The 26,578-nt window shown below is 44.4% G+C and overlaps 1 protein-coding gene across 4 annotated transcripts in view; it reads right to left on the minus strand.

The window, feature by feature from the left end:
- The window catches only part of prkcab (protein kinase C, alpha, b), a 115,998-nt gene continuing 89,420 nt past the window's right edge, over positions 1-26,578 (minus strand). Inside the window, exons 6-18 of one of the 4 annotated variants that reach the window (XM_042085694.1) lie at positions 22,157-22,313; positions 21,524-21,658; positions 20,608-20,704; positions 19,693-19,719; positions 16,602-16,742; positions 15,690-15,863; positions 14,358-14,449; positions 14,089-14,151; positions 11,104-11,242; positions 8,107-8,187; positions 6,235-6,342; positions 5,396-5,536; positions 1-4,408 (exon numbers count right to left, since the gene is read on the minus strand). In XM_042085694.1, coding sequence (XP_041941628.1) covers positions 4,241-4,408; positions 5,396-5,536; positions 6,235-6,342; positions 8,107-8,187; positions 11,104-11,242; positions 14,089-14,151; positions 14,358-14,449; positions 15,690-15,863; positions 16,602-16,742; positions 19,693-19,719; positions 20,608-20,704; positions 21,524-21,658; positions 22,157-22,313 — 1,523 coding nt within the window. In that variant the 3' untranslated portion in view covers positions 1-4,240. Of the gene's footprint in view, positions 4,409-5,395; positions 5,537-6,234; positions 6,343-8,106; positions 8,188-11,103; positions 11,243-14,088; positions 14,152-14,357; positions 14,450-15,689; positions 15,864-16,601; positions 16,743-19,692; positions 19,720-20,607; positions 20,705-21,523; positions 21,674-22,156; positions 22,314-26,578 lie in introns of all 4 variants that reach the window. The other 3 variants (XM_042085693.1, XM_042085697.1, XM_042085695.1) reach the window with 3 other exon arrangements.

Raw genomic sequence — 26,578 nt, forward strand, 5'->3', positions numbered from 1 at the left:
TATTTTTAAATACATTTATTCATACACAGTATCCTTCACACCACAATAAACAAAGAAAACATATACTGTAGCAGGATCCTGGCAAACAGCATGATAGGTGAGTTGAAAGTAGAGAAACGTAGCCTAATTCCAGAAAGCACTCCAAGGATTCACCCTCCAAAGAGAAGATGAGCTCAACATATGATTATCTGAGCAAAACCAGATACTTTTGTTTTTCGCTCCATATTCGCAGGGCATCTGTTTGAAAGGTCAAATCAAATCTTGAGCTGTGGGGCTACCAAGGTGTGTGCCCGATACACAGATCAGGCAGCTTGTCTGTCCTTGGGGCTAGTGCATATCTAAAGATGAACCTGTGTACAAGTTCATCTACTCTGGAATTTCATTTGATTGCGCGAGGGATCCTACTTTGTGGTTAAGACGAGCATTCTGGATGATTCTCAATGTGAGACAATGTTCCAGAGTGGCTGCCTCTGTCATCATGGTTCATGGAACTAGAACTAGTTGAAATGGTTTTGCTCCCACAGGTTATATTTTGGTACCCAAGATGATATTATTATTGATATGATATAATTATTCTCAAATATGCTGAGGGGTCTGATAGAATGGCATGACACTTGAGGATCATTGAGGACTCGAGCTTTGATCAGATATGATGAAGTTCACCAGTTAGAGCACCTGATAATATCTGGGTAGACACGATTTGGCACATGTGGAGAGAGGATTGTGGTAAAGATTCTGGAATCTTCTATACCTTGTTAAAGGGCAAAGGAATGACCGTACATAGTGGCTTTTAGGTCTCTAACTACTGGTCATGGAATAGCCACTCTTATAACACATCAGAATTGGTATGGAGAAGAGTATGTGTACATTAGTAGGCTTTGGCACAAAGAGTGGATGAGAATACAATGATGTACAGTATGTCATTTACTGCAGAGATGGATCTGATTGTTTTAGCTGAATTCAATCAAAGCATGTGGAGCCCATAGTCCAGGAGAAGTGTGGCCTTGTAATACAGTAGTGACGTTTCCTGATGGAATTCCACCAAAAGTTTAAACAAGCTTTCGTCAGCAGGCTAAACACAATGCACACAAACAGCCGAGTTCTTCAAAGCCTAAATGTTAGAATCACTTTTTAGACATGCCTGACTGAATCCTTTTCAAATTCTTGGAAAACAGAAAATACACTATATAACTGAGAAGAAGAGAGAGGAGAGAGAGAGAGAGAGAGAGAGAGAGAGAGAGAGAGAGAGAGGTGTAAGGCAGGACAGGTGTCTCACTTGGCAAGTCGTATGACATCCGAAATCCATGCTGACAGACCTGGGGTCTTTGGAACATGCTAACACCTTGTTTTTACTGCATGCTTGTTTTGCCTAACCTTACATGCATGAAGCAAAAGCCCAAAACAAAACGAAACAAAACAAATAAAAACTCAATAAAGCAGGACATGTTGAGCCACTTCAAATAAAGGATCAAGGCAAGCACACAATCAATCAGCCCACACTTCACAGTCAGTCCTTAGATACTGCTTACCCTACTATATTATAAATTAAAAGACAAACACATAGCCAATACATATGTGATATGTGAATACATATTACAAGGTTTTCTGATACCAAAACTATCAAAGATTTAGCCAAATAATCTCCTTTTTTATATATAATCTAAACATGTAGAAATCTTTCACCATCTAAGTTAGTAAAAGCACATTCAATTCTTGGTATAAAATCTGCAACTTAGTCTTTTGAAACTGCCTGTTTAATATTTACAAAAAATAAAGATCAATTATTGTGTATTTTTGAAAAGTAAACACCTTTGTTGTCAAAAATAAAACAAAACAATAAGACATGAAAAATGAAAATGAGCTTACTCCAAAAAGAACAATGCAAAATAGTAACTTATCAAGACATAAAAACCTACAAGAAAAAAAACACACAAAACAAAACAAAAATCATATTTTGTGTAATACATAACCTCACGCTCTGAGCGTGGCGTTGGATACTGGACAGACAGAGCCTCCCTAGAGAATAATCTACTGAGTATTTTCGGCTCGGAGGAGAAGAGGCATGCGGTGGGGGATTGACAGGGTCCTGCAGGCAGCACCACAGCCCCCTAATTGACTGGCCCTAAAACACCTCACACGCCTTCTGGACGACGGGAGAGCGGACGGCAGGTAACCGCTCCGCTGCTAGCATGGGGAGGTGCCGCGAGCATCATGCGGCCAGTGAGCATGTCCACCATCTCACCACTGTGCTTCCGTACGGTATATGTTACTTGGTCAGCAAGCAGGGCCCCCGCTTACCAGTATTTAAAAAAATAATAAAACTGCTCAAATTACTTCTGCAAAGCAGTGCAAAGTGTGTTCATATCCAAACGCGTTTGCTCAGTTGCCATTCACCTCCTCTAAGAATGATACAAGAAGCACATGTCATCAGAGTGCTGCTTTTAAATTCTCTCATAGCTTATCTTCTGTAATTTTAAATCTGTTCTTCTACGTTATTTTACACCAAAGTTCATAATGTATGTATCAGTTGATGTCGTCTTGCCATGCATTTTCACACTCCGCTGTGAACAACTTTACTTTGTCCCTCATATACTCTGTAACTGGCATCGGTCACCTCTGCTATGTGAGGGAGGGTCCTCTAAAGGGCATATTAAAGTCTACAGCCTCAGTATACTGCAGGCTGCTGTCCACTGGCAGAGGTGGGGGGGGGGGGGGGGGGGGGAGTGCATCAGAAAGGGTCTCGTCATGCTCAAACTCAGAGAGTCCAGAGAAGAGATACAGTATCCACAAAAGAGTCGCTAAGTAGGAACTTGCTAAATGCATACAGACACACTAAAATAGAAAACAGTTTGGGTGCAGGTATTGTCTCGTTTTGGCACTCCCGAAACTACAGATGACTATTATTTTATACATAATAATTTTGTCAGTTTTTACAAATATAGATATATTTGTATATATATATGATATATTGAATACCGTAGTTGTGATAGAAATGGCAGTAAGGTAGGTAGGGGGGGAAGGAGCTCTAAAACAGCTGTAAGTCTGCATGCTTCACAAAGGGAGAAGAGACGGTGGTGGTGCACAACAGGAAAGGCATACTGCGGATGGAAGAGTATCACACTGTCTATTGTCCCTTGGAATAGCGCACCGGACGTGACCGCAGTGGCCACCTCACACACACATACACTGAGCTGGTTTTTTTCAATCGGAGAGTTGTGGACCCTAACCAACACTGACTGTCAGGAGATCTGGGGGACGCTGGCTGAGCTTTGCAAATGGGACTCACAGGGTCTGGACTTTGAATGGACACAATTATCTCTGTATCTCTCTCTTTTGGGACTTATTATAAGTCATTTGGTGTTTGTAATGCCAGAGACATAATGACGGAGGGAGAATTGAATGGGGGAGTCTGTAATGTGAAAGATGGCAAAACTGTAACTGGAAGTCTGCCTTGTATTGTACATTGTGCCTCTCCTGCACGTTCTGTTTATTTCTATAATTGCTACAGCAGAAGCACTATCACATTGGGTGCATGTACGCACAGCAAATCTGGGAAAAAAGTCAGCATTTCAGCCTTATGTCATTGACTACTGACAATTGTTTTGCCATTCATGTCAGATTTAAACAGTGAATCCAGCGATTTACTTCTAACGTCTGTTTGACCATTTTATGCAGAGTTATGAGACTCTCCTCTTTCCTTTCTATACTTATTCATTTCATTTGGCTGACGCTTATATCCAAAGCCACTTACATATGTCAATTATTACAGGCCAGTTTCCCCAGAGCGACTCGGGGTGAAGTCCCTTGGTCAAGGGCACAACAGTGGCACACAGCCAGACTTAAACCAACAACTTGTCGGGCTGCCCGGCTCCCTAGCCACTACACTACCACTGCCCATTTAGATAGGAGTCCAATCTGTTTTGTCCAAAATAGCTGTTTGGAGGTGTTTCCAAGATGGCTGCTAATTAGCGATACTTGCCAATACAGACTTTGGTAATGCCACAATCTTGCCCCTGTGCTAAGCAAAATGCATTTACATATGGGGACCTTGTTGTTAGTAAAAATGGAAATTCATACTTTTTCCTCGGATAAGCTGTTGAATTTTGGGTTTGAATAATTCTTTTATGGTGACCATCTGTAATGACGTTTTAATTACAAGCAATTTGGATTTGCATGTCCTGAAGTGCTCAAAAGCCCCGTCCCCCCTTCAGCCTCTCCCTTGGCTCCTCCCAGTGGCCCCTCATACGACACTGCTGTGCAGGGACGGGTGGACGAACTGCGGGTTGATGTAGGAGAAGCCGGCGAACTCGCTCTGGTCGATGTTGGCGATGACGAGCTGGTCAGGCGGAGTCAGCACAGGCTGCGCGCGTGTGAAGAACTTGTCGAAGTTCTCTGCTCCTTTGCCGCACTGCACAGAATAAAAAAGACAGGGACAGAAACATCAGATCAGAAGCTGTCACCCGTACGGCCTGGACACAGCTCTACTCTGCTGGCCTTATCTGTGAATGGACACTGATGGAGTGGACATGTTTGTTTTCCTCTCTTTTATCTGCGAGGGCTATTTTAGGCACTTGCCTTTGAAAGGCTTAAGTGATATGACCAAAGGAACTCTATGGGATCCTTTCAGGAGGAGGGGGTCAGGTGACAGACAGACAGAGAGAGACAGAGAGAGAAACTGCTCTATACTCGCTAGCCTCTGGGGGAGATGAATCAGATTGATGCTTAGAAAAGCTTTCTTCTTCCATTCATGCTTTAAACTCACACACACACGCACACAGGCACACACACACACACACACACACACACACACACACACACACACACACACACACACACACACACACACACACACACAGCTGTCCCTTTTCAACAAGTAGCCCTTATTTAGAGTCAGTGAAGCATCCCTTCCATTATCGACCATACAGCCTCCATTCCTGCTCTGCGTTCTCTCTGTGTTCTCGTTAAAGAAGACTGGACCCTCAGGCGCCGGCCTCTATAGGGACCCCAGCATTCTGCCGCTGCTGTGAACTCTCGTGAGTGATATCTTATGACAGCTAGTCTGCACTACATGTTGCAACGTATTTTCAGCTTCTTTCCTTAAATAGATCTTTCTGAGCATAAAAGTGTGTGAGAGGGAGAGAGGGGTGTGGGGGAGATGGAGCGAGAGAAGGCCATAGAAAAACATGACTAGAAGGAAGGAGGAACAGGAGGAACAAATAGCAAAAGGAGAGAGAGAGAGAGTACAGACCAAAACAGACAAGAGAATGAGAGAGACAGATTGAGAGAGACAGAGAATGAGAGAGAGAGAGTAAGAGAGAGAGACAGAGAATGAGAGGTACAGGAAGTGAGAGAGACAGGAAGTGAGAGTGCCGGAGACATCCCAGTGATATCTCACCACTTTGGGCTTGAACGGAGGCTGGATCTCTCGGTTCTGCAGACGGTCCCAGTCGATGCGGCGGAAGAAGGCCTGCTCTCTGATGTCCCTCTCCCCCTCCGGCCCACAGCCCAGACGCTTGGACGGGTGCTTGGTCATCAGCTGAGAGTGTGTGTGAACACGTGTGTGTTAAAAGAAAAGACATGAAAGACACCGGGCTTAGTGAATGTATCAGTACAGTGCTAGAGTACACCACTAATAGGTTCATTTGGGTACATTCACAAAGAAACTCTTTCACATGTTCCCATGTTCCCACTTGTGTTGACACCATCTCAGCCTCATGTAAAATGGCCACTGATGTCCTGACCTCTGATGGCGCTGGTGAATATTCCCTCTCTCCCTCTCTTTCTCTCCCCGCATCCATCTTTGTTCTGAATCATATTTCAGATGAGCACTTTCACACAGCACAGTGCAGGCAGCGGGGAGGGGAGGGGAGGGAAGCTATTCTCCATTCTTCACTCAATAGGAACAATAGGGAGTGATGAAGGCTGGCTAAGAATAGAGATGTCAGTCACACGCTGGATCTGTCTTCCATGTTATTAAAGGCCTGAGTGGATCCCATTGGCAAGTGTGACAGGGAGACTCTTCAGTGTTAATTACAGCTCATCACTCACTCACACACTGAACAGGTGACACCGACATGAGAGCTCCCACCTACACCCCTCTCCACAAGACAAAGAGGTGCCACACTCTGCACCACTACATTGATTTTGGGATGTGTGCACAGTGCACACACACACACACACACACACACACACACACACACACACACACACACACACACACACACACACACTCACCCCCTTGCAGATGGACACGGCTTCTTTGGACATGGACTTGGGGTAGGACACGTTGTGCTCCATGATGGACTGAAAGAGCTCGTCCTCATCCTCGCCATCGAACGGCGGCTACGGGAGACAGGAGACAGGAAGTGATTAACAGGCTACATCACCTGGACATGAACCTGCCGAGAAATACATATTGCCATCCCACATACATATAATCATTTGTTTACCTTCCTACACTGTAACCTGCATACAAAAATGGCAATAATAGAAATATTTCATTTGAAAATGATCTTGATAATAATGATAATGATATTGATATTGCTAGTTGTGGTTCAGTTGTTAACTAGATGTACCGCAGAGCGGTACAAAATATGACCAGTCCAGCACATTTTTTCCACAAAAAGAAATCACGCTGAAAGGCCTATATGATTCTAACTGTCTCACTAAATTGCATTATCCACACTCAATTCTCACTGGTATCTGCTAGACAACAAGTACCAAAACATGATTAGTTCATAGATTTCACATGTAAAATTCATTTTATACAACCCCACCTCCATCTTGCCTGTTCATAATTCTGAGAAAGTCTTGATTGTTTGTGTTATGTTTATGTTATGTGTGTGGGTGTGTGTGTGTGCGTGCTTGTGTGTGTGCCTGCGTATGTGCCTGTGCATGCAAGCGTACATATGTTTACTGTGTGAGTATGTGTCATACGTATGATTACTGTGAATGTATGTGTGTGTGTGTGTGTGTGTATCTGTTTGTGCACATGTGTGCACATGAAATGGGTTAATATGACCCCTGGAGGCAAACATCCGGGAAAAAAATGGTCATCCTAGGCCCTACGGTTCTCAAGATATTCACAGAGAACTGTGTCTGCCCTACCCTCCTTTCGGGGGGTCCAGTCCAGCTGGGGGGCTACAGATCAAAACGAAAAACGATGGTTCCATGCTATCCATGTGGGGTTACATGCCCACCAAGTTTCGTGTACCCCGGTCTTTCAGTGTCCCGGGAATCATTGACGGAAATTTGGGCATGCGAAAAAGAAAAAAAAAAAAGAAAAAAAAATCTGACTAAACCTATATGACCGCCGCTTCGCTGCGCAGCGGTCATAATAATTGATAGATAGTTCAGTACCATGTGGGTTTTGAGGCTGGGTGCTATCACATCTCACACATTTGAAAGCAGTTCATCCCATTCTATCTCAGTTCTCTGACATTTAGTGCCATCTGGCCCTGTGATAAGAGCTCAGGAGAAATGGGGCCAAAGTGTCATTTTCAGACCCACATGGGGAACAAGCAGTCTGAGGCAGCCCGCTTAAGAGCACAGATCTTAAGGTCAGACCTGGCACTACCCAGAGACAGAGAGACGAGGCAGATAGACATTGTGAAGAGGAAACATAGATACGAGGGTAATATGCCAGCCCAGGCTCACCTTATTATACAAGTACAGTACATCATGGAAGATGAAAAAAGTGAAACAAGAGATTTCAATATTTTTTCCCAGAGTTCATGTCACTAAATGACAAAATGTGTCTATATACAGTATAACCCTACACACACCACGCTTACATAATTTCATCAGTGCAAGCTTTTCTTAGAATGAGCTGGTATTGCTGCACTTGCCGTCATCACCATCAGTCATGGTGAGTGATAATGCTGAGCTACTGAGAAGAAGGAATTTTGCATTTGTGATAGAACAGGGGGTTTGGTACGGCCTTACGTGAACCCTGTTTTATAACCTACACATGACCGTGTTATAAATCATGTTATAGCAGATGCTTTATTGTGTTAATAGTAACCATGGCATGTCATGTATCATGGTTACAGGACAGAACAGTGTTTGTTTTTTTTGGCTTGATGAGGAAGTGAGGTTACCACATACCTGACCAGCCAGCATCTCGTACAGCAGAACTCCATAGGCCCACCAGTCCACTGACTTCCCATAGGGCTGATATGCAATGATCTGGGGAACACACGAGAATCACAGAATGACACTGGCTTCTCACCACTGTAGAGCACGATGTCAGTGGTGCCTCTTCATTGTCCTTTTTTCGTTCATCAGGGTCGCCAAAGTGACAGATGACTTTTTGTAATCGAAATGTCATCTCAATTATAAAGTGACCTTGTCAGAAGTAGAAATGCAAGAACATACTTTAACAGAATCAGAGTCTTGATGATGAACAGCAAATGGAGTGTTTTACGGACAAACACATTTGAGACAGTCTGAGTCTACCCATGTACAATACAGATCCATCCAGCACAGAAGCATGTTGCTAACTGCAGAGGAAAATTACAGAGGCTGTGTTGTTGCTATTTTTACATTCTATTTAACAAAGACCATGTTCTCTCTATAGTCCTAATCTTCCCACACAGAACTCTCACTCTCAACACACACACACACACACACACACACACACACACACACACACACACACACACACACACACACACACACACACACACACACACACACACACCAATACCAAGCTGTTAATTATAGACTCCTGGAAGCCAAAAAGGGCACTGTACAGTGTACAGCTTTCCCATGTTTACCAAGTGGGGGGCTTGAAACGATGTTTCCTCTGTTTCTAAAAATAGTCTCGGAGTCTGTGATGCTAGTCATTACTCTCCAGGGGGACTAGTGACATGTTCTCTACTAGCTTGTGTTGTGTTCTACATAACATGTGTGCTTAATGAAACAGACTGTACTCAACAGTGACAGAAATGCCAGAAATGGCATTGAAATGCTGCAGATAGTTCACACGTAACTATTGTAGCTATTGCCACTGTTACCTAATTGATGAGTCAAAGGCAAGGACTACTGATCCAATGACAGATCTGACATTTGCAACAAAGCAAGACTATTTCCAATGCCATTATAATAATAATATAATAATACCTTCGACTTATATAGCGCCTTTCATGGTACCCAAGGTCGCTTTACAACACATGGATGGGGGGACCTCACTAGTAACCACCATCAATGTGTAGCACCCACCTGGGTGATGCACGGCAGCCATTATGCGCCAGAACGCTCACCACACACCAGCTTGAGGTGGAGAGTGAGGGAGTGAATGAGCCAATTACAGTGGGGGATGATTAGGGGGCCAGATTAAATGAGCCGGATTGGGAATTTAGCCAGGACACCGGGGAACCCCCTACTCTTTACGATAAGTGCCATGGGATCTTTAATGACCACAGTGAGTCAGGACCTCGGTTTAACGTCTCATCCGAAGGATTAGATATCCACTGACTAATCTGACTGATTGCTTTGAGTAATCAATGCTAAGGGACTGTTTTTTTCCCAGAACAGTGGGTTAGTGGGCTTCCCTTTGCTTCCTCTTGCTGTCTGTCTTCTCTTTACATGTACATGAGAGACTACAGCTGACAGGGCTCTGGGCAGAAACCCATCACTGACTGACAAAGTATGTTAGTCTTGACAGAAGCAGAGAGAGGGGGGGAGTGAAAGAGAGAAAGAAAGAGAGAGAGAGAGGGAGAGAGGGAGAGGGAGAGAGAGAGATGGAGTTTTGTTTTAGTGATGACCTTCATTAGTTTACCCTCTGGGTGAGAATGTTGCTGAAGAGACGGCATGTGTGCAACTTTTGTAAGCCCTGCAGAAACTCACCACAATTGTGCAGGACTGGAAAAAGAATGACAAAAAAACAAACATATATCCCAGCTAGTCCTTCCAGTCAATATTTACTTGCATACAGTATCTCTCGCATTGATTTACTGTCAGGATACTGCTGTCTGACAAGTAATTTTAGGTAAAGTGGTACTGTATAAAATGCAGTTCCACAAATTCCACGGGCAGCACTAAACTCTATCCACCCACTCCTCAGAGACGCATCTCCCAGCAGCATCCATCACCTCGGCTGCCTCGAAAGCGAAACAGAGTGACCCCTCAGACGGATCTCATCGGGGAGGCATTAGCATAACTCTGCCTCCTCAGCCGGGCTGCTCCCCAATGAGAAGTGACAGAACTGTCCGCCTGGGAATGTCCGCCAGAGCTCACAGTGACTCTCCGCTCTGCAGGTGCGAGCCGCCTCCGTTAGCTGAGAACCACTGGAGGAGCTGCCACGGCTCAGAGTCAGACACAGACGACGGCGGCTCACAAAGGCACTGGGAGAGGCCCTGAGCACATCCAAAGCCTCTGGCATTCAAAGGCATGTAGAATCTACCACATGTATAGGGTTGACTGACACCAGTCATTTTTAAGTCATTCCGGAACTGCATTAGTCTTGTCTTGCACACATCACAACCCATGGGATTACCAATATTGATAAGCAAATGATAGAAATGCCCTCTCTTCTCCTTTGCTTCCCTCACAAGTTCACCTGGACACCTCTGGAGGCATAAACAGCAGAAATGAAAGACTGGCTCATGGGGCTCATGGGGGCTGAGTGATTACTGCTCACACATGACTATCCAAACCACACACACACCAGATGCTGGCACACTGGGGTGTGAGCCTCGTGCAAATTGGAATGGGACAAGCTCAGCTGCCCTTGAGACATTAATGAGATAGACTGTCCCACAATCAGACATTATACATTATACATTATACATTATACATTATACAAGTGTAAGACTATATGTATCAACTGCGGTGCACTTGAGAAAGAATGGTGATCATATTGGCTGGCTACCATCACTATATGATCTCTTTCTGGAGACATCCATAGTGAAAGAATGACTTTCTGCCTTCCATAATTGACTCAATTCTTTGTCTCTGAGTACTGTTTGCCGTCTAGAGCAGGCGGAATTCAAGGGTTATTAACACACACACACACACACACACACACACACACACACACACACACACACACACACACACACACACACACACACACACACACACACACACAAAGACACACACCTCTGGGGCGATGTAGTCAGGTGTCCCACAGAAGGTGCGCGTGGTCATGCCCTCGTACATGTTCTCCTTGCACATTCCAAAGTCGGCGATCTTGATGTGGCCCTCCGAGTCCAGCATCACGTTGTCCAGCTTCAGATCTCTGTGGAAGGACAGGCGGACAGGTCAAGGTCAAGCCTGAGGTCTGATGTGCTTCATCACACCTACCTAAGACACCATCACACCAACAACCCACACAGGCTCCTCCACAAACATCTCAAGGACACCATGGCATCTACTCTATTACTGTATGCTCTCTGCACTGCTCTTTATAGAGTTCTCTATTGATTTGCAAGGCGGTTTCAGTGTTATGTATTTTGTTTTGTTTGTTTTGGTGGCTGGACTTCAGGTGACATTGGTATTTCCATCGAGCTCTGCCACCGCAGAGGACAGTCAAAAACAGTGAGTGTTGGCCTCCGCAGGGGGGGTGTGAAGGCAAAGCGAGGCTGTTTTGGGTCCAACACACAAAGCTCTGTTCCACCTCAGACACTTTCTCTCCCCCTCATTCGCTCCTCCTCTCTGACATTTTTCTGCCTTTGTAAAAAAAAAATCTTCTCTTCGCCTGCCGATCAGCTTTGTCTCTTGTCTCTCCTCCTCACTCCTCCTCTCTCCTCCTCTCACCTCTACCTCCTCTTTCTCTTAGGGATGACTCACATCACATCGCTCCATTTGCACCATAATATTGATACCACACATTCGGGGTTGGCAATCTGTTAGAGCTTGTCACAGTTTAAACAAGCTTGGGACCTGAGCCATGTTAAGCAGAGCTTCAGTGTTAAGCAACATACCAATAAAATACAAAACCTATGGCAACACTGAAGCAACAGAGTACTGCAGCTTTAAAAGACCCCGGTTATGCAACGTGTAATGCAGGACATGAAAGCTTTGCATTTCTATCTAATTGGGAATGCAATGCATACAAATACAAAAAGGCAGGATTCAGGAAACATACAGGGCTCTATCTTGCACTTTAGCGTAATTGACTTTGCGCAAATCGCTTTGTGGGCGGATCTTGGGCACTGTTTATATTTTACCAGCGGGATAATGACTGTTGCGCCCGACGCAAATCTAAAATGGGGTGGTCTGTAGTAGCTACATTATTCTTGGGTGTGGTTTGTGCGTAACATGCAATAAACCAATCAGAGCGTTTATTGTTAATGTTTACAGTACTCACATTCCCTTTAACAACAGGCACGCTTGTTCCATAGCGGATTGCTATTATGATGGAGGATTTGCCAGGCGCAGCCAGGAACGGTTCACAGCGCTATAGTCAGTTGGGAACAGTTTGCTATTGATTTTTCCTCTTGACAAAATGTAATACAGAAATGTCACTTTCCGATGTTTTGGGATCACTCTTACTGAATCACGAGGTTATGAATGCATGGTGATATTTTTGCAATGTAATCTAACATTACCTCACTATAGACAATGCAGATCTGTCAGATAAGCTCTCCTCTCCCGTGCTGCTGCTGGGGCATTTGGGTTAAATGGCATCGGCATGCAGTTCAACATCACGTCTCATTAAGTCCTCTAATATTTCCTAATTTATGTCATCAACACATCCGTGATTCGTGGAAATGTGTTCGCTAGATTTATACCTGTTTTTTCACATCGGACACCACACTGATTTCCCTCGTGTAGCAATATTTGTCCTTGTAATTATGTATGGTTTGGAGAAATGGGAACTGCGTTGTAGATGAGAGGAGCAAAGTGCATTGCGCAACACAGGCGTACAAGCAAGCGCTCCTGCAGGTGTAAGCTACGGCTGTACCTTACCAACAGGCAACTCAACAATGAGAAACAGTTTTCAAGTTGACCTTCCAACTCTGCACAGTATCCCATTAACTGCATGACAGTACGCTATTTACAATATTTATTTTATTTAAAGTAGAGTTTGTAAACACATTATCATCAACTTAATGCATGCACAACTTTTGTTTGAGAGAGAATAACAATGAATGGACGCTGCAACTACAGAAATTGTAGCCAAGGCTACTTGCTGCTTTCTTTTACTGTCTATGGTTGCTGGTTAACAGCACATAATAAGCTTATTTAAGCAAATTCACAAACTCAAGACTTCGAGGCCATCATGGATATAAAACGTTTTTTGAAAACAACGAAAGGATGGACGGAACAATATTTCAGATGGGCTACAACAAGGTAGGCAAAATTGTGGTGCTTGTCAAAACCTTAGCACAGCTGGAATAATGCTTATAGGCTGATGTTAAAGCGCGCACAGTGTTTAAAGCCATACACAATGGTAAATTGGAACAAAACTAAAGGTAACTTTAGCCTTTATAGGGCTGTATAAAGTTGTCCAAATTAATAGGTCGTAATTAGGCGTTGTTGTTGTAAGGATATTGCATGTAGATGTACTATATAGGCTACTAAATTTTTAGTTGACCAATGCACGAAAAAAAATGGGAAACGGACAAATATTATCAAGGCTTTGAATGTTTCCATCTGTGCACAGGGTCTCTGTAGATCAGTGTGCATAGCATTCATTTCTGCAGGCCTGTGGCCATGCATGCGCCCTTAAAATAGCATCTGAATTTGCGCCACTGACTTTAGACCAGGAGGTTCCTGGTCTGTGGCGGAATTGTTTTCTGAAACTGCAAAATATCAACAGGGACCGTTTGCGCCGGAACACGCCCCCTCTTTTCGCTGAAACGCCCCCGTGGGCGCACATGTACCTGTAGAGGGAAAATTCCAATATGCGCTGACTGCAAAATTGGAAAGACAAAAGCGCGAGTATACAAAGTCAATTGCGCTGGTGTGCAAGATAGAGCCCTCAGTCTCTCTCTCTTTTAATTCTTCTGTTTGCACAAATCATAGGCTACACAAGTTATACGGAACTAGTATTTACATTTGGCATAAAATGTACTCAACAACTGAAGAGCACACACTAAATACTGGTGTTACATCCAATGGCTTCATGGTCACATCTACCTGTATATGACTCCTTTTCGGTGCAGGAAAAACAATCCTACTGCGATCTCTGCAGCATAGAACCTATGGGAAACATATGGAGAAGAGGACAGTCAACAACATTTTTAATTTTTTTCTATTCAATGTTCAATTTTTAACAAAGTATAGCAAACATTACATGAGATATGATATAGAGTATAGCATGAAAGGCTCTAGTGGGGCTATACAGTATTTTGAGTATTTGCTGCACATCACAAGCTCAATTCAGATGAGTGTCCTGAGACTCTTACACAGCCTGTGGCTCCTTGAACTTGCCCACGTGCTGGATGTGATACATGAGATCTCCCCCGTTGATGTACTCCATGACAAAGTAGAGTCGGTCCTGCCAACAACAGCAGACAGGTGCACCTCCATCACAAAGACAGGTACACACACACACACTCACACATGCTATCTCCAGAGCCCGCGGCTGCCATCAGCCTCTGATCTGACCAGAGAGTGGCTAGTGATGGACAGGGGACAGGAGAGGAAGGCCACGCTCCACTGACAGCAGTCCTAATGGGTCTCATTATACACACTTCACTGAGGCGGCGGCAGCTCGAAAGGCTCCAGCGGAAATGAGAGTAAGAGGTGTCTAGTGGTTTATAAGCCCATTTAGCACCGGAATAAAGAGCCTCTTGAAACAGCAGGGAAAGCTATACTACTAGCAGTTGTAAAATAAATATGTCATCCGGTGAGTAAGAGATTCACTTCTCAACACCCTCTCATGGAAAGTTCGAAATAATGATTGTAACTGAACCAAATGATTATTTTTCAAGTCTCACATGGACATTTACAGTATATTTGCACAGATACTGTATACTTGCATCCCACGAGACGTACATAAGAGGCAAAGCACATTCAATGTCACCTAAGAATAGCAAACTGCTGTTATGAGGGCCAACTCTGACACAAATGCCACTTAATAATAGAAATTCATCTGAAAGACGGGAGAAGGTTCTAGAGAAGTCACAGAGATAACTACTCTCAGAAGCCAGGGTCAAGGCAAGAGCTAAACTTGTTAATTACGCTACAAACTCTTTTCAGCGTTATGGTCAGTGCCCAACTTCTGAGGGTAATGAGCAGTGGTAAGATGACAGCTGAGTTGTGCTGGCCTCTGTGACTGGAGCCGTGAGTCACAGTCCCTGCAGTTTATTACATGAGAGAGAGAGAGAGAGAGGGCTGACAGAGAGAGAGAGAGAGAGAGGGCTGACTGAGAGAGAGAGAGAGAGAGAGAGAGAGAGGGCTGACTGAGAGAGAGAGAGAGAGAGAGAGAGAGAGAGAGAGAGAGAGAGAGAGAGAGAGAGAGAGAGAGGGAGAGGGCTGACTGAGAGAGACCAGCCTGCCTGGTGTTCATAAGGACTGGAGTTGTCAACATGACAGAGGGCAAAAAGTGCACGCACACACATGCTCACTCACACACACACACACACACACACACACACACACACACACACACACACACACACACACATATGGAGCCTCTCCCTCCCTCTCATTTTCTGTCACGTCACTCAGACAGTGGACAGGTGAGCCTGTGCTTGTCCTGCCCTGCCCTGCCCTGCCCAGTCCATCTCTCTCACCACGGTCTGGAAGCAGGAGTGCAGCTGGGTGAGGAAGGGCGGCTTGTCACGCTGGGCCAGCACCCTCTTCTCCACCATGGTGCACTCCACGTCGTCGTCCTGGATCACCACGTCCTTCTTCAGGATCTTGATGGCGTACAGCTCCTCTGTGGTCTTCATTTCCGCCAACATCACCTGAGCACCACACACACCACAGACAGGGGAGATGACTCAAACCACCTGTGGCTCTACTGGTAGACCATGCCATGGGCTGATTCAGGACAATACCATAGGATGGTAAACATACAGAAAACCATTGGTAGCATTAAGGTAACCAGCCTGTAGGAAACCCTTCTGAAAGACTGAGGAATTACACTAATTTGTGCTAGTCAGTAATTTCAACCATGTCCCTTCATGCAGATGGATAAAAATGTAAGTGTCCTAATCCTAAAAAAATAAAATCCAGTGCTTGATGAGAGTTCCCTCCCAATCCAATAAATTGGTGCTTAAAGATCCAGAGTATTTCCAACAGCTGAGGGAGGTACACTGGCTGAAAACATCGTCCCCTGAGTCTTGTTAAACAGGTTTTAGGATTCGACAGGCTTTGAGAAGCAGCAAAAATAATGATAATGAATGAATGACAATGAAAAAAAAATACTTTGATGGCATGCTGATTTGAACTAGCACACAATTGTTTGAAGTTTTTTAATTAAACTGCATTTTTCCATGAACGGACAGAAATCTGTAAAGCCCACTTTTATTAAGCCTTCTTTCAACAAAACTGGATCTGAGAATTGATTTAGTTAACCTAAGGTTCAGTCAGTGCTTGATTCTTTTTAATTACTTAAAGCCTGAGATAAATTGTATTGTACAAAAAGCTCAGCTTTTGAAAGGCTCTTATTGATAGTAATGGCAAAGCTGCTGAACTCTCACCTTGCCGAAGCTACCTTTGCCGAGCAGAGACAAGAAGTGGAAGTCGCTGAGGCGCACCCGGTCCATGTTCCCGGACGGCAGGCTGAACCGGCGATAGTCTGAAGAATTGATCATCTTTTTCCCAGGACCCATCTTGGCTTTCTGCAATACAACGTGTGGAGATCAAAAGGTCTGTTGCATACATACAGGAGCACTGAACAGTTTCACTGCATCACAGTTGCATTAATAAATATTTAACTTCTTTGTAATTACAAAGAGTATGGCTTCTACAGCTCAGTTACTACTATAGTAATTACTAGAGAGATTAGGATTAATCTCTGTGAGATTAATATCTATGGCTTGATGCATGAGTTATACATGCAGACATGCAATTTCAGATGACGGGAAGAATGTCAGAATCTAAACTCAACTCTTGGTCTCATTTAGAGAAAGCCACCGATCAACCAATCATAAATAACTCATAAATATAATAGTATACTATTATAATATAATAGTATACTATAGTAGTAGTAAGCGACAACCCCAAAATGTATATATTGCTGTTTATTTGTAATTAACAGTAAAAGAATCCTAAGAGAAAACAGGGAAATAAGGAGAATCCCCAGATGATTATGGTAAGTTTTTAAGCAGACACAGAAGAAGAAGAAGAAGAAGAAGAAGAAGAAGAAGAAGATCACATATGGTAGAGGACAAGGGACTAGGGTTAAACCCCTTTGATTTGGGACATTCCAGATTGCTCCATGGCCTGGGAGTCTGGGATTAAAGCTTTTCAGTAACAGTTCCACCAATTATAGGATAGTCCTGAGCTAATACAGTACGTGCTTCCTTCATTACACAACCCTCTGTTCTCCATTGAAACCTTCTGGTCACGACCTGTTTGTGTGCTCTCTAAGCGAGGTGACATCTTTCCCAATTCCCCAACTCAGACTCAGACAGACTGCAAAACTTCTGGTCCCCAAATAGCTCAGACACCACACTGATGAACTCAAATGATCTTTCAGCATCTCCACAAATAATTAAAGAATTGTACTCAGCATTCCACAAAGTTTGTCCTTAGGATACCTTAGTGCTTTGTGTGCATGTGTTCCTTTAAGTATAAGTATAAGTAAGTATATATACTCTTTTGATCCCGTGAGGGAAATTTGGTCTCTGCATTTAACCCAATCCGTGAATTAGTGAAACACAGCACACAGTGAGGTGAAGCACACACTAATCCCGGCGCAGTGAGCTGCCTGCAACAACGGCGGCGCTCGGGGAGCAGTGAGGGGTTAGGTGCCTTGCTCAAGGGCACTTCAGCCGCGGCCCACTAGTCGGGGCTCGAACCGGCAACCCTCCGGTTACAAGTCCAGAGTGCTAACCAGTGGGTCACGGCTGCCCCCCCCTTTCATAGTTGTCACAAAGCTATTTAAGGCTACAGAGGGGAAAAAAGCATGACACTCACAGAGAGGGATCACATCAAAGCATTCAAGACATCAATAATAAAAAGAACTCCAGTGACCTAGGCATGACATCATTTCCTCTGGGGCCATATGGGGCCACTTTCATAGTCTGCATTTAGCTTATTCTGTATTTCTTCATGCCTGTAACTATTCAATGCACATCATTTCATCCAAAAGCCACTACTAGAAAACAAGAAAATATCAACGATGCAGCTCACTCCATGGGAAATGCACAAAGACTGAGGTCTCAGCTCTTGCTACGAAGCTCTGCTCTGCCACCTGATAGCTCATTTCTGCCTGATATCGCCCAACCTTCCCAGAGGCGAGGGCAGCTGGTTGTGGAGGTGTCTGAGAGGGTCACAACTCGAGGACTTGATCCCCTCGTGACCCAGCAGGTGCCATGGAGAGCTGAGAAAAACACCTGAGCCTCAGGTCATGAAGCCCTGCTCCCGTCCTCCAGCTTCTTCTGAGCCCGTATCCACCCCCTCCATGATCATATCTGAAGCCTTTGCAAACACAAAGCCACGAGACCAATAACTGCAGTGTTAGGAGCTCTTCCCCTGCAGGGAGCGTGGGACATAAAGACGGCGGTGCCATTATTGGTTTCTAAACTCCGTGCCCTCTGTATTCCTAGTCCCACAAACTTTTAATGCGGCGACAAAATGCATGAATTCCTACTATGCTCACATTATTTTTAAACCAATATTCAAGACGCATAGAATATTGACTTTTTGCTGCCCCCAAGTGGCTTGATACTGAATGTGCACTGGGATATATGCTTTGTATAGGTAATGTACAGCACATGCACATACATTTTGGTGAAGATGAGTACAAGAAAACATTCTTTCTCATAGCTGAAACCAAGCTGATGCTCATTAGAGGTCTTTAAAACACTTGGACTCTGGCTTACACAGTGCTCCATTAGTCCTTAATTAGTAAGCATGGAAGCATGCTGTTGAGTGCTGGGCCCATCACTTTGTAGGTTTCTTGCTCTTCCTCGGTGTGATGGGCGTTGGTGGCACAGGACAGAGGTGTTAGTTGTGCATGTGCGGGTGGCATGCGTGGCATGATGGAGGGGGAGCGTGCCAGGGGCGTGCAGGGCCACTGTGGTCTGGGCCAAAGGTGTTCTCAGGGTAACAGGGACTCGAACCAAACACCTCCTCATACTGACATCTCCCAAATGCACACGTTTACTAACAACAGCACAGCTTCAATGTGTGTGTGTGTGTGTGTGTGTGTGTGTGTGTGTGTGTGTGTGTGTGTGTGTGTGTGTCTGTGTGTCTGTGTGTGTGTGTGTGTGCGTGTGGGTGTGCGTGTGCATGTGTCTACATCTACATGTTGCACAATTTTGATGCAGCCTTTTAGCCAATATTTATGATGCACCTAATTCTTATTTCGGTTTATGGTGAGGTGTGTTTCTGGGAATATGTGGTTATATCAGCAGCGTTCAGCACAGTGAGGTTTCATGTTTGATCAGGCACCTTCTCGGGCAGCTTTGTTAGTAAAGCTGATTGGTTTGTGGCAGCTGGCAGTGACTCACAAACAATCAGAGGGAGACCAGAAGGTACCATTTCATTCCAGTGCTTAAGAATATGGAGATATATTCTTCAAATAGAGAAAGAAGAGTGAGAGAGACAGAGAGAGAGAGCTACCTTTAGGAAGTGGTTTAGTTGGCATGCCTACAGAACAGAGGAGAAAAACTGCAGCATTAGTCAGAACGCACCTTTGTGTGTGTGTGTGTGTGTGTGTGTGTGTGTGTGTGTGTGTGTGTGTGTGAGTGTGTGTGTGTGTGTGTGTGTGTGTGTGTGTGTGTGTGTGTGTGTGTAAAGGCAGGACTGGTGATCTGAATATGCCCCTTCCCTAAACCATGAAGAATAATATAAGGACCCTTCACACAATTAGCCTACCACCCTATTAAATGTGTCAATTTATCTTGCAAATCAACATCCATGATGCCTAAAAATCTTCATGCATTTCCGATGGCATCTGCATGTTGAGATGTGAGAGAATTCCTGTTGAGGCAAAGAAAGATGATCTTTGTAACTTAACAAGATCTCCATTGTAGTTTCCATGGGAACAGGAACTTGCTTGTGCTTAGCCAGCAAACCCTGTGTCTTAGGGATTCACTCATACACGAGTCCGACCGCACACTAAAGCATGAAACACGCAAATTGACTTATTGAGAGAAGTCTCCTCGTCTCTCAAACACACACACATACACACTCACACACACTCACACGTACATTCCCTCTATATTGTATCTGAGTTATGTTCATACTTTGTAGCAAAAGGGGCATATTTAGTTTGTTTATAATTGTGCTTCTCAACTGTAGGGGGACCCCGAGAGCAAATCTTCTTTGGTGCCGCTTTAATCTGCACTACTGTTACCATGGAGATATAGGCAGCCTTTTGGATAAATACCCAAAACTATAGAGGAGAAGAAATCATTTTTAGACAAATTAAAGGCTTGAGTGATGAGGCCAAAGAGAGGTGCAATTTTGGGAAGTGGCTTTGTACAACAGGATGAAAGAAAACACAGAGAATACTGTAGGTGTGCAAACACCAACCTCAAACTTCTGCCGGAGCTCCACTTGATTGATGTCCTCAACGTCTGGAATGGGAACATTGTAATACTCGCCCTCTTCCTGGTTCAGCAATTTGTACCTGTAAGACAAAGAGGACCATGGGAACTGTAGTATGTTATGCAAACTCATCAATTCAGTCTGTGTTGCTCTCCTCACTCTCATACAGTAGTTTAACTGTAGCCACCCAAATAAAAGTGCCATTTAGAGTTATATACTGTAAATCTATATGGTGTGTGTACTACGTATCAATGGTTCCTCTTGATATATTATAGATAAATAAGTGACTTGACTTGACTTGATATTATGATAACATAATTCGACTAAAACATCGTGTTTGCTCTTCTGGTTGTTAGTCTTGTGCTGAGTAAAGCCACTTAATGGAGCATTACGGATAAATAAAACTGAGTGGAAAACACTCAGATGCCTCTCGATGCTTCTGTCTATTTTAAAACAGCCCAAAAACATGGCCCATAATGTTTTACTAAGCACTCTTATATTATTCATATCAGTGGCTCCATGCACACTTCCTCTGAACAGTTCGGTTGGGACAAAAAGCAAAGAGATTTCTACAGGAGGTGAATTAACTCGTGATTTACCATTTCATGCCACCAAAGTTGATGGAAAGATTATTCAAATGAGTTTGCATTCTTTGCAAATTTATAAGGCGTTTTCGCACTTATGCTTGGACAGCCTTACGTTTTGATCGCACATGCTGTTTGCAACTCCTCCCTTGATTACATTGAGACCTTTTTAAAAAAAAAAAATCACATCACACAGTGGATGGAGACGTGCACAGACTCGCATTTTCTTTAGCCGATTGCACGTAACATAACGAAAGCCAGCTTCTGTAGTCTGTGAGTGGGTCCAGACATTTCAATCTTGTCCCTCACACACTCACCATCCACACATGGGCGCCTTGATGATCTCAGACACACCGAAGGACATGGAGCCCATGAAATCATTCCTGGTGGTCCGGTCCCAGTCCCATACCTCCACTGAGAGGCGCCGGTCCTTGTCCATGGCCTTCAGCTTGCTGTTGAAGAGCATACAACACACACATACACACACAGAAAAATATGAAAATAGATACATACTCACAGACATTTGCAAAAGACCCTCTTCCCATTCTAGTAATGACTGATCTTTAAGTATTTTTTTTTTTTATCTCAAGCTTTGGTTCAAACCAAAGAGCACCCCGAAAGATCAGTTCGGTTGGGTATATGTGAATACAGCAATCGCAATCATTTCGGAACAAAACAGCCTACAGGAGGTAGTCTTGGGTCATTTCCAATCGAACTCTAGAGCAATATGGTATTTTTGGAACGTTTGTCAAAATCAAAGCAATGATCTGATCAAGAGTATTTGACCAAGAGTGTGAGAGTATTTTAATCGTGTAATCGAGTTTTTGTTCATAAGCTTTGTGAACTCAAGGGACAATTGAATTATTTTTTTTTTATCAATTCAGCCCATGATATGAAACAAAATGGGTATGAAAAGGCCCTAAGGGTCCTGAAGGTTCTGCTGAACTCACAAAGTGAAGGACTCGTTCCATGTGGGATTGAGGGAGGAGCGGATGGTCCTGGTCTTCTGCTTGGTCTCGTTCTTGGGGTCAGGGATGAGTTTCAACTTGACGTAAGGGTCTGACAGCCCATTGGGGTCCATCGGAATAAGATTACGGGCTTCCCCGACTAATGAAAACAAACACAAATAAAGGAAAAAAGTCAATCTCTTCATTTGTAAGCCAATTAATACAGTAGTTACATCTAGGGCTATTCATTAGTGTGGCACTGGACAAGCATTGACATTGACAGAATAACTCGCGGCTATTCTGACTGGCATCAGTGCATTACTCCCTGCGCTAATGTAAGTGGGCTGTGGAGAGAGAGTTTGAGGAGCCAATCTGTGACAAATCTTTTATTTACTCTTTCATCTTAGCCCACAGATGAAACTGTGCCTCTCCCTAATTAGAGGCAGTATTTTTAATATCATCAGTGTGGCTGCCAGTTTGTAACAACATTAAAACAACACATACTTGAGACACCACAATTTTGAGCTAAAATTGGATAGACAGCTTCTGAGTCCGCCGATAAAAACAGCACTTCTCTCTGTCACTGGTGGTAACCACACCAGAGGAGTGTTTTTCAAGGTCAGCCCCTAACAGCAGCACTCTGGACAAGCTGTCAGAGAAACACAATTGTAGCACGGTGGTGGAGAACACAAAGAGCCCAACGTCATAGCAACCTCAAGCCTATTCCATCTCCACGGTAACCTCTGCGTCTACATTGGGTGAACTTGGGGCCATGGACAGAGGAGGCAGAACCTACATGTATCATATATGGAAATGTAGTTTGGGGCGACAGGACACCACAGTTGACATACAACACAAGACTCCTGCGGGAAAAACCTACCCTGACTATAGAGCTCAGCAGTGGTACTTTCAGATATGACAACATCAACCAAGCACAAACAAACAAACAAACAAACAAACACAGAGAGAGAGAGAGAGAGAGAGAGAGAGAGAGAGAGAGAGAGAGAGAGAGAGGATCACTGCTATTTATAAAGTCAGACTTAGTGATCATTAGAAAATGTGTACAAATAAATACAGAAACTGCAGAAGAAGTGAGAATTGCAGAAGAGAGAGCAGAAAAGAACAAAATCAGAATATCTAGAATATGAAAGACAAGGCAACGAGAAAGAAAGACAGAAAGAAAGAAAGAAAGAAAGAAAGAAAGAAAAGATAGGAGAGGAGAGAAGAGGAGAAGAAGAGAGAAAACGGAGGTGATAAAAGCCATGGGGGGGTGGGGGGTAAGTCCTGTCACTTGGTGGCACGTCAGACTCAGCTGATGCTCCTGGCTGTGTGTTATGGTGAGCTGATGGATGTCTGACGTGGGTGTTTCATCACCTCCACCACCCCCACCCTCCATCTCTCTCACGGAGGTCTTTCCATGGCCAACATGAAGCTGAAACAGATTAAAAGAGCCTTGCAGCCACGATGCAGACATAAACGAGTCTAAGGTAGAGCACAGCGAGTAGCCAGGCAGAACACTTCGACTACAGACTGATCAGTAACATCAGATAATTCCGCAGGTCAGAGATGACTCAATTCAGACATTAGAGTCTTGCAATGCCGCTTACAGTCAGCAGAGGGCAACACAGGCTTCTGCTGAAGACACTTACAGTGGAAAACCCACTGGTTTTCTGCTCTGTCAATACATACAGTATATATCTAAAGAACTCCTTCTGACAAGACATCCAAAAGATAAATGACCACTGCTACATAATAAAAAAAATATTTAGTAACACAACAATGATCGCTAAAAAACTGATTAGAAAAAGTAAAATGTGCACTTCTTTTAGTGTTAGTCATAACATTTTTCTTCTAACACCTCACTAGAGTGACATTTCCAGAGCCCAAATCCGGACTCATAACTTCTACCTGATTTTTCTTGTGTCATAATTGTTAGCATGGATGCTAACTGAACAGCTGTCTCCTCCCCTCACAGTCAGGTGCACTGGGGAATCATCAGCCAGGATCAAGGACCGTCTGAGCTGTTGTTGCTTAGATACAGCCTCTAAGAGGTAGTTCCTGAGTTCCTTTTCCCCTGCCAGCCTCCTTCCTTGTTCAATATTTTGCCACACTGCTATCTCACTTTCAACACAGCCAAAACAGTGGCTTTTTTGGGGCTTTTTTTAAATGTATTTATTTATTTTAAAAATAATAATCTCACTCATCCTATCTCCTTCTCTCTGTCTCCCTCTTCCTTCTCTTGCTTGCTCCCTCAAGGGAGGTTTGTGTTAAGTGTTATGTTTGGAGCAGATGGTTAGCAAGTCGCCCTGTTTATACCTGCCTTTTCAAGGCCATCCTGTTCACCGAAAAAAGGAGTGAAAAAGTCCTTTGTTTCATTCCATAGGCATCAGATCAGGGTAGCCCAGGAGAGCAGAGTGCCTCTCACAGAGGGATGTGAGGGACAAAAGTCAGTCTCAGTTTTGGCACACTTTGCATTGACTTAATCAAAGTCCTTTTAGGCAAGTCCCTCCACTCGGCGGCCATTTGACAACGCTTTTTGGGCACTCGTCGGGCATCCATTTCGGCAGAAATGCGCGTGCGCAAGGCTTCTCGACACCAATCTTGCTCCAGCGGCGAGATCACAACACATGATTGGCACGATGTCTTCACAACACACCATATGATTGGCTCAATGTATTCACATCACACCACATGATTGGCTCAATGTATTCACATGTCGACGTTTTGCCGAGGAAGGGGTGGGATATGTGTAGACAACGGCCATATTGGCGTGACAAACTAGCCCCATGCATTTCTATGGAGTATTTTTTGAGTGCTGTGTCTCCACATTAGAAAGTCTCTGACTTAATTGACAGACGTTCGGAGTTACGCCACACTACACGACACTATTTTCAGCCGTGTTCCCATATGATTGGGCCTCCTATGCACTGGTGACGCTGTTCCGTCCTGGCCCTCTGTGGCATGATGAATATGTGAGTATGTATGTACACAAACTGTCAAGGATGACTGGGCTCTGCTCTTTATTATAAACTTCACACCTCTTTGTTTGTGTGGGCCATTCCATTTTCAGAAAAGGCATGTAGCCTCCTTCGTTTTCCTGTTTGGTAGCGTACGGTGAGATGCCAACCCCCGATGAAGAGATACAATTCTCCCCCGGAAACACGCAGCCACCCCTCCACCCTTCCAATAAGGCGTGCGTTACGTAACATGCTGAAACCAGCAGCAGCAGCGGCAGTGGCAGTAGCCGCAGCCGGTAATCTGATAAACGCACACGCAAATGAGCTGGACGGGCTCCACCGCCACCGCTGCCTCACCATCGCCACAACCCCCAGCCAGCAGAGGATTCCCTGCCCAGCTGGACCAGATCCCATTGCCATACAGCAGCAGCAGTAACAAGAGAGGAGACCAGGAGAGAGGAGGAGAATGTGGACCAGCCTGGGAAGACTACAGTGTGTATGGAACAGGACAAGGTGCTGAAACTGATGGGACACAACTGACTCATGTTTCTTCTGTTATCTATAGTTAGGAGATGACACAGGAGCGACAAGATGCCACCTCTTACAGCAACGCACCAGCAATCCCACCATCTCCCCAGAGAGAGAGAGAGAGAGAGAGAGAGAGAGAGAGAGAGAGAGAGAGAGAGAGAGAGGCCGAGAGAGAAAGACAAAGGAGAGAACATAAATAGTAAGTAATAAAATGTTCTTTGAGAAGAGTGCAAGTGGAGGAGAAAATTGTAGCTAGACAGGGGTCCAGACGACATCCGCAATATTGGGCACATAAATACATGAACACAAAATGACTTCCTTCCAAAATAAACAGCCTAAGCTGAGAAAGGGACATCATAAGGCCTGGCTGCTGTATTTTGATCTGAATGAACTCCAGAGTGGCACAGCGCCCCCATATACATCAACACAACGAGCGTCTCATTGACCAGGAGACGCTGCACTGATCGAGGGACCATTTCCATGACGCTGGAAGAAATACATTAACAGTCTAAAGAGACACTCTCCAGCCCACTGCCATTTTGCCCTGGCTGTTGTCAGTGCCAGTGAATCTTGAGCTTGAGTGTGTTGAGTGTGTTTGTGTGTATGTGGGGGGGGGTTATGGCTGGTGCTGTACTGGCATTAGCGTCATCTGAGAATGGAGTGGGGCAGGGGGGGATGAGTGAGTGTGTGTGTGTGTGTGTGTGTAGGTGGGTGGGTGGTTGTGGTGGGGTGGGGGTGGCGGTGTAAGATGGGTGCTGAAGAATGCCAGCAGGGGAAACAGTGGCCTCAGCTTGACCCTCCGTGCGTAAGCCTTTCATCTACAAGACATTCTCTACCTCTCGCTATTTTTTCCACATTTATTCTCTTTCTCTCTCTCACTCTCTCTCTCTCTCTCTCTCTGTCACTCTCTGCCCTTCCCCATGACAACATGGCATCAGCA

Source organism: Alosa sapidissima, chromosome 3 (genome assembly GCF_018492685.1).
Source record: "Alosa sapidissima isolate fAloSap1 chromosome 3, fAloSap1.pri, whole genome shotgun sequence".
NCBI classification, from domain to species: domain Eukaryota; kingdom Metazoa; phylum Chordata; class Actinopteri; order Clupeiformes; family Clupeidae; genus Alosa; species Alosa sapidissima.